The sequence below is a fragment of the Epinephelus fuscoguttatus genome, linkage group LG4 (genome assembly GCF_011397635.1).
Source record: "Epinephelus fuscoguttatus linkage group LG4, E.fuscoguttatus.final_Chr_v1".
In the NCBI taxonomy this organism is placed as follows: Eukaryota; Metazoa; Chordata; class Actinopteri; order Perciformes; family Serranidae; genus Epinephelus; species Epinephelus fuscoguttatus.
In genome coordinates this window covers 36314059-36323083 of record NC_064755.1, presented here as the reverse complement: position 1 = coordinate 36323083, position 9025 = coordinate 36314059, and the positions used below count along the sequence as shown (strand labels likewise).

The following is a 9025-nucleotide window of genomic DNA, read 5'->3' as shown; positions in this document are numbered from 1 at the left end:
AGACACTGCAAATGGCCAGTTGTGACGTTGATTTGGAACGTGCTATAAGGCATTGTCTGCTTTGTTATCAAATTATATGTCTTTCTTTATCAGTAGAAGTTGAATGTCACAGTCCACATTCATCTCATACTGTTTTTTTTTCCGTTGCATTTTCTTTTGTGGCAAATTAGCCTTTTTAATGATAGTGCTCACCTCCTCACGTGCAATGGTTCCACCTAAACAATTTCCCCTCTGGCAGTATTTTGCAAAGGCACCATTCTGGACTTTGTGCCTCACTAGATTATTGTGGTTGGTTTAAAGAAATCTAAACAAGCCAGAGCATTTATCCCCTAAAGCCAAATGATAATGTGTGCTGTGGACATGGGGCTGACTGCACAAGGCTAGCACATTTGTGTGGCTCAGGAAAAGTGTCCCAAATAACTGGCATATTTATTGTGAGATCACAGAATTTCATAAAAATCATCAGTTATACCTTGAATAATTAAGATGCATTGAAAAATAAAGTAACACAGCGACTTAGACATCAGTTTTACAAATGCAGCAGACATAATGTTCTCTGAAGACGCGTGATTTATGGAGCTGGGTCAGTAAAACAGCTCTCACTCTTACACCCAATAGCTTGAAGCATACACATAATGACACCATTTAAGAAATTCCCTAACCACCTTTTTGAATCAGAACCATCGCAAACTTTCTCCACCCTGCTACTGAGTCACTGGGCCCTATTTAAGTGATTTAGAGTGCATGTTCTGAAGTGCAGGGTCAAGTGCATGTAGGGCAAGTCCAACTCCACTTTTCTAGTGAAATGGCGCAAATCTGGGTGCAAAGTAAACATGCTTTTAGACCTCGAGTTGTCTTGCTTTGGTCTGAATCGGGGACTCATTTTGTTACAAAGTTGTATAATTGCCTAGAGTTTGTTTGTGTTCTCACGGCAGCATTTAGAAGTGGACCAGCAGGAGGTGCACATTAATAATCCTCCAGGACTGTAACATGCTCATGTTTAACCCAAACAATGTGTCATGTGACTGCAGTTGGTTCAGATCCAGGTCGGAGTACCCGGAAAAAACCCACGCTGACACGGGGAGAACATGCCATCTCTGCACAGATGGGCTTCCCCACCCTGGGTTCAAACAGGTTCCTGGTTTGAACGCAGGGTGGTTCAAACCAGGAAGGCTCTTGCTGTGAGGCGACAATGCTAACAACTGCACCACCACAAATTTCAGTTTCAGTCATCATACAGTGAATTTTACAGATAGAGTGTGCATTGTTCTTTGGGGTGCTATAGGCTCAATACACTGCTCTTATTCATACAGATTGAGAAACACTATTTTGCTTTTGCATTGTTTATAACACTGGGTCAAACCACATCTTTTCAGTGTGAGATCAGAAAATAAGACACCAGCTCCCCGTTTCCACTTCTGGTGGAGACATTCTTTAGCTTGAAATCACCATCAGTTACAAATTAACGCAGTGACCGGTTATGAAGCAGACACCTTTATTGACAGATAAAACTGCTCTGGTTTTATAAGAGTTGTTGAAACACAGGCCTTGTAGACAGGAAAATCAGAATGTAATAACATTAGGCGTAACTGATTACAAATTGTAATCATTTAAGGAGACACGGATGAGTTCCCTTTAAGACTTTTGTTACACTAATAAAAATGTGCATCATTTTAGTTTGAGAATACATGTAAAAAGGTATAAAAAAGGAAAAAAAATGTGTTCAATAAGCAAAGACTGTCTGTACAATGAAGAGGATGATTATCATGACGACCAGGGCGCAACCCAGGGCTGTGGCCCAGATGTTGAGACAGCGGGCAGTGGAGCCGTAGTGTCGGGCACCCTCCAGATCTCCAACCACCTTCCGGTCTCTGGCCTGGAAGGACCAAAGCACATTGATTTTAAATGTGGATTCATAGATATGCTCAACCTCAAGGGAACTTAAACTGCTACCACTGAGCATCAGGATGATCTCATGAACTCCTGCAAAAGCTTTTCATTCTTGTTTGCTGTATCTTTGTTACAAATGACTTTCTTTCAATCATTTCCATCCATTCTCTATTTTCCTCAATGTAGTTATTGAATAATTGTTGTATTCCTGGTTCTGAAGTGGACATGAAAATAAATGAAAATAAAGTTTGTAAAGCATTTAAGTCTCTGTTGTCTTTGTTTTATCTTATTTATTCATTATTTTTTCCCTTCTTTGTATTTTGATTTTTCAATAGTTTAATTGTAATTTTTAAGCCTTATAATATCTAAAATCTGAGAGATGAATATTCCTCGTCCCCCAACTGCCCGTCCTCTGAATGATTCTTGTCATGGTCTAAGTGAGGTCTGTGTCTTAGTCAGAAAAACTCAGTAAAGCCTTCTTTTTTCCCCTCTAACCCTGTCTCTTCTTTTTAAAATCTGCTTTTTGAGATGCAAGATTTGGCTTAAACTCTTTCTTCTTCCAATATTCTTTAATAGGCAGTGAGAGAAAATTCCTCATGAATGAAACTCACCTTGATGGAGAAGATGAGAGCCGCCAGTCCAAGGCAGCAGTAGTTTGAGTAGACAAAGCTGTAGAGGGACCAGATGATGTCGTCCTTGGGGGGTTCAGTGGTGACGTTCACAGTGGTGTGCTGAACCACTGACTGTTCTCCAGGCTGTCCAGGGCGCCCATCATACCCCCCCTGCAATGGAACAGCCTCAGGCGTGTAACCTGCTGGATTCATCGCTGTCTGCTCAACTGTAGTTTGAAGTGAGGGGCTGCAGGAAGGATCTCATCTGTCTCTGTAAGTGTGGGTTGTTTGTTTTTTTTTAAAGCCTTTGGGGGTTAACACATGAAAGCTTTTTTTTTCTCCTCCGAAAGCCAGTGAGGTAAATGCAACACACTTGTGTTGGCTGTTGCTTCAGTAAAGAACATACAGTGCATGACCTTTTGCTTTCTTAAAGTTCTGAAGAGTTTACAGGTATAATGTAAAATGCAGTAAATTCTGTTCATCAACAACAGTCCTTTAAATGTTCCTCAACTATTGTGTAAAAAACCCAATCACCTGCTAAAGAAGAGCAACCAGACATGAAGTCACCACTGGCCTGTTTTAAAAGGAAATGTAGAAATTAGGCTGTGTTTTTCTCAAGGGGTGATAGTGTACTGTAGGGTGTCCCAGCTCCTCACCCTATCCCTAAGGCTGAGCCCAGCCACCCTGCGGAGGAAAACTCATTTTGGCCGCTTGTACTCGCGAACTCGTTCTTTCGGTCACTACCCAGAGCTCGTGACCATAGGTGAGGGTTGGAACATATATCGACCGGTAAATCGAGAGCTTCGCTTTTTGGCTAAGCTCCCTTTTCACCACAACAGACCGGTTAAGCGCCTGCATCACTGCTGATGCCGCCCCAATCCGCCTGTCAATCTCCCGCTCCATGCTACCCTCACTCGTGAACAAGATCCCGAGATACTTAAACTCCTCCACCTGAGGAAGGACCTCCCCCCCGACCTGGAGTGGGCAACCACCTGCGCCTAGAAATTCTGTTCATGAAAGTTATGAACAGAACTGGTGACACAGGGCAGCCCTGGCAGAGTCCAACCCTCACCAGGAACAGGTCCAACTTACTGCCGGCCACGCAAACCAGACTCATGCTCCTTCGGTACAGGGACTGGATGGCCCTCAGCAAGGGGCCACCAACCCCATACTCCCAGAGCACCCCCCACAGGATGCCCCTGGGGACACGGTCGTAAGCCTTCTCCAAATCCACAAAACACATGTGGACTGGTTAGGCAAACTCCCATGCCCCCTCCAGCACCCTGGCGAGGGTAAAGAGCTGGTCCACGGTTCCGTGTCCGGGATGAAAACCACATTGCTCCTCCTCAATCTGAGGTTCAACTATTGACCGGACCCTCTTCTCCAGCACCCTGGAGTAGACGTTACCGGGTAGGCTGAGGAGTGTGATCCCCCTGTAGTTGGAACACACCCTCTGGTCCCCTTTCTTGAAAATGGGTACCACCATCCCGGTCTGCCACTCCAGAGGCACTGCCCCCGATGTCCACGCAATGTTGCAGAAGCGTGTCAGCCAGGACAGCCCTACAACATCCAGAGCCTTGAGATATCCAGGGCGAATCTCATCCACCCCCGGGGCTCCGCCGCCTCAGAGTTGCTTCACTACCTCAGCGACTTCTGCCCCAGAAATTGGACGACCCGCCCCCGAGACCCCCGGCTCTGTTTCCTCACTGGAAAATGTGTTGGTGGGATTGAGGAGCTCCTTCCTCCTTCCACCACCTAACAATGTCCCCAGTTGACGTCAGCAGCTCCCCGCCCCCACTGTAAACAGTGTGAGCAAGTTGCCGCCTTCCCCCCCGAGGCGCCGAATGGTTTGCCAGAACCTCTTTGGAGCTGTTCGATAGTCTTTCTCCATGGCCTCACCGAACTCCTCCCACGCCCAAATTTTTGCCTCCATGACTGCCACTGCTGTGCTCTGCTTGGCCCGCCTCCTTCTTCAGTCTGACGGCTCCCTTCATCTCTAGCATCCACCAGCGGGTTCAGGGATTACCGCCGCGTCTGGCCCCAGCTGCCTTGCGGCCACACGGTCGAAGCTCTCCCAGAGGTGGGAGTTGAAGATCATCTGGACAGGTTCTTCTGCCAGGTGTTCCCAGCAGACCTTCACTGTTCATTTGGGCCTGCCAGGTCTGCGCGGCGTCCTCCCCTGCCATCTGATCCAACTCACCACCAGGTGGTGATCAGTTGACAGCTCTGCTCCTCTCTTCACCCGAGTGTCCAGAACATATGGCTGCAGGTCAAATGATATGACTACAAAGTCAATCATTGACCTGCGACCTAGGCTGTCCTGATGCCACGTGCACCGATGGACATCCTTATGTTTGAACATAGTGTTAGTTATGGCCAAACTGCGACCCGCACAGAAGTCCAATAACTGAATACCATTTGGGTTCAGATCGGGGAGGCCATTCCTCCCAATCACGCCCCTCCAGGTCCTGCTGTCATTGCCCACGTGAGCGTTGAAGTCCCCCGGCAGAACAATGGAGTCCCCGGTTGGGGCACTGTCCAGCACCCATCCCAGGGATTCCAAAAAGTGCGGGTACTCTGAACTGTTGTTCAAGGACTTGGGTTCCAGAGCCGGAACTATGTGTCGAGGTGAGGCTGACTATATCTAGCTGATAGCACTCAACCTCTTCCACATGCTCCGGCTCCTTCCCCGCCAGAGAGGTGACATTCCACGTCCCATGAGCCAACTTCTGTACCCGAGGATCGGACCGCCAAGGCCCCCACCTTGGTCTACCGCCCAATCCACATAGCACCGATCCCTTCTGGATCCCTCTGCGGGTGGTGGGCCTGCAGGGGGACAAGCCCATGGAGCCGGTTCGGGCTGGGCCCGGCCGGACCCCATGGGCGAAGGCCTGGCCACCAGGCGCTCGCCCATGGGTCCCAACCCCAGGCCTGGCTCCAGGGCGGGGCCCCAGTAACCCTCCGGGCCAGGTACACGTGTCCTTGCTTTTGTCCATCATGAAGGGTCTTTTGAATCGTTCTTCGTCTGACCCTTCGCCCAGAACCAATCTGTCATGGGAAACCCAAAATGCACCCGACAGCATAGCTCCTAGGGTCATTAGGGCACTCAAACTCCTCCACCACGATAAGGTGATTGTTCTCGGAGGAGAAAAAAAAAAGAATAGTGTGGAAAAATATTTGTGTTAAAAGACTGTTGCCCTAATCTGGTTTCTAAAATATAAAATTGTGAAATATTAGAAATAAACTGATCAAAGCAGAGTGTTTTTCACAGTGTTTGGAGCAGGCAGCCAGCACAGCCAAAATCTCTACCACTGTGCGACAGAGTGCAGGCCAGAGCGTGTTGATGTCGCTGAATATGAGGCAGGAAGTATGACATGTGACCGAATGGGCATTACTACTTATGGCAAGCCGTTTTAACATTTAATCGCTAAGTTTGACTATCCGAAATTACCATTATAGATATCAACAACACCATTTTGACTAGTCGTAATGTCATTGTTACTAGTATGAATTTTAATTGAAGATATCTATTTTGACTAGTCATTCTGACTAGTCAAAACTACATTTACAGATATCTGTAATTAGATTTTGACTACTCAAAACTCTTTACTTTTGCCATTCATGTGTATGGGGTTCATTCATGTGTATGGGGTTTCTCATTATAGATATCTCCAGTGTAGTTGCGGATATCTGCAGCTGAATTGGAGATATCTATTATTCCAGTTTAAGATATCTACAATTTAATTTTGACTAGTCATAATTCAAGTTCAAGATATCTACAACTTCTGACTATCTGAAACTCAATTCAAGATATCTAAAAAGGACCATGTAGATATCTTCAATTGACGATAATTAAAGATATCTTGAACTTGAATTATGACTAGTCAAAATTAAATTGTAGATATCTCAAACTGGAATTAGAGATATCTTAAATTAGAGTTTTGACTAGTCAAAATCTAATTACAGATATCTTGTATAAGAGTTTTGACTAGGCAAAATTATGTTGCAGATATCAGTAATGGATATCCAGTCTAGCTATTAAATGTTAAAACACCTTGCCATATTACTACAGAGATGGACCATTTGTTGACTTGTATCAGCTAAAGTACCTAGCTACAATCTTCTGGAAATTATTTGGCAACAGCATCACATCAATTGGTACGTTCCGAATCGCATACTTTTAGTATATATAGTAGCTGCAGGCCTGCGCACATTCGATCACCGGCGATCAGCACACACTGTATGCCAGTTAGTTTTATGTCCAATTACATCCCGATTTGCTCTGATGTCATACAAAAGTGGACAGTGATAATCTCACGAGAGCAGGGTGTCCGCAGGGCATGATGGGAAACGCCTGGCTCTCACCTGATCTAATAATTTCCAGATTTAGACTTGACTCAACAATATGACGTTTTAGATAAACTTTTCATTTTTGTTGAATTTTTAGAGATTTATTTGTCTGATTTGAAAGTTTATTCTGTTCACAGAAAACATGTTACTGATGGTGACGTTTCTTAGTCAGAGACTGAATACATTCATCAAACTATACAGAGTCTACTGTATATTAACATTGGACTGTTTTAATTATTGAAGTATTTACCATCACAGAGACTTGTGGTCAGTGGGATGTGAGGATTCTTGAAATAACATCTGTACAGATGTGAAGCCCTGACTGGATCTGACTGATCTTTATATAAGCTGTTGTCTTGTATTTTTTTCCTCTGAAAATATTTAATACTAGTCAGACACATTTTATTTAGCCTGTGTAGTTGACAGGACAGGTCAAACTGCAGCAGCAAAGTAATATGATGTTATGATGTGCATGATGTCAAATTGAGGTTGAACCATGAACATAAATTACATAAATTAATCTATGATAATTAAAACAATTTGAGACTGAGAACAAACTTACATATGAGTCTGACAATATTCTAATAAATCAACATCAGATCTAACAGGATGTGAATGTTTTCTGTGACTTCCTGTACAGACTGAAGGCTGCTGGAAACTGCACAACTTGACCGCAGCTTTTTGACACCACCTCCTGCTGCAGCCGCCTGATGTCGTCCACTCTCCAGGTGAGGCACAGTTCATCTCAAACGAGCCTACTGTCTCATAACATTACGCCCTGAACTTTGACCCTTTTGCTTTTATATCTGTTACTTTGGAGAGAAAACAAACGTCACTCACTGAGTTCTCCAGAGACTGAGATCGACCCGCAGAGCTCTGCTGTTGTTACTTTGCAATGTGTGTCGTTTGAAGTTATAACTGCACAGATTGTAGATTCAAACATATGATATTTATGACAGTGAAATTACATCTGCAGATCTGTCAGTTGTTTTTATAGTTATGTCCTATTGTTTGTAATATTTATGATTACTGAAACAATCAGTATTCCTGTTATTACCATTCTACTGGTCATCAGTTACTTGAATGCGCTGTCTTCCATCACTGTGACTTCTGACAGCTGTCAGTCAGCTGTCAAGCCATCATCTGTTTGTGGGTCAGTGGATGTCGCTGCACAGAAGTTTGTGAGTTGGACTTGTATACTACAAAATCAGACCGGATGTAGTAGAACATCCTGGTATTTTTGGCATACTGCATTTAACAGATTATGTGTAGGGACATACTAAATCTTTTTCTGGCATACTGGAATGCACAGATATACAGAATGTAATGTGAATGTTAGTTGGATTAGTTGCAGTAGTGGGCATGTGCTGACCATGCAGGTAGCCTGTCACAGTTATAACGAATCACAGTTTCATCACGGCAATTGATAAGTATTTCTGTTTCTGATTCTAGATTTCCAAAGCATTTACTGTAAAACTTGGTGTATAAGTCGCACTTTTTTTCCCTTTTTTTTCATCTAAAAAGTTGGGTGCGGGTTATAGACCGGTGCGACCTATAGACGAAGGTAAATGCTGACATAGGTAATTTGACCCACAAGATGGCGCTACGTAGTAATTTAAACTCATTCATTTTTGGGATTTGAGTAAGCATGTATAGTTACAGCCCACACTGTAATAAGGTACTGTAATGCTGTCTTCTTAAAAAAGAAAAAAGAAGTTTAACGTTAATTTAAACTCATTTTTATGGCTCAGATGTTGTTATACCGTAATTTTATTTCCTGAAGAGGTTGTTTGGAAAATTGCAATCTGAAAAGTAACCAAAGCTGCTTAAGAGGTTATTGTGTTTTGAATGTGTTTCAAATTAAAAATAAAGGGAAACAGTGTAGGAATAACTTGTATAACATTTTTATTAACAAATAGTAATATAAAACCTTGTTTTCCCTGTTTGAGACCTTAAAAAATAGACTGCGACTTATATGCCAGTGCGACTTATATTCCGAGTTTTACGGTATTTACCTGATAACCACTAACTGTTTGTAGTCAGATGTCAAATATGGTCTGAAAATCTCTTAAGAACCTCTTTCAGGGGGTTGAAGTATTCAAGTTTGAAATGAAAAATGTGTAAGACCCCTGGTGAGATACGTCTGATTTAAGGAGCTTAACACACAGACAACC

The 9025-nt window shown here is 43.6% G+C and overlaps 1 protein-coding gene across 1 annotated transcript; it reads right to left on the bottom strand.

The window, feature by feature from the left end:
- Positions 1–1478: 1478 nt before the first annotated feature.
- LOC125887282 (dispanin subfamily A member 2b-like) lies at positions 1479–2759 on the bottom strand. The gene is made up of 2 exons (XM_049573981.1): positions 2502–2759; positions 1479–1876 (listed from the first exon to the last, which is right to left on the bottom strand). Exons 1-2 carry the CDS (start codon positions 2712–2714, stop codon positions 1724–1726), a joined length of 366 nt encoding a protein of 121 aa, XP_049429938.1. The 5' UTR covers positions 2715–2759; the 3' UTR covers positions 1479–1723.
- Positions 2760–9025: the final 6266 nt, after the last annotated feature.

Excerpts from the sequence above, each read along its gene's own strand:
- LOC125887282 (XM_049573981.1), bottom strand. The coding sequence starts at position 2,714 with ATGAATCCAGCAGGTTACACGCCTGAGGCTGTTCCATTGCAGGGGGGG. Across the intron at positions 1,877-2,501 it reads CTCTCATCTTCTCCATCAAG|GCCAGAGACCGGAAGGTGGT; the intron begins GTGAGTTTCATT and ends TGGTCCTTCCAG.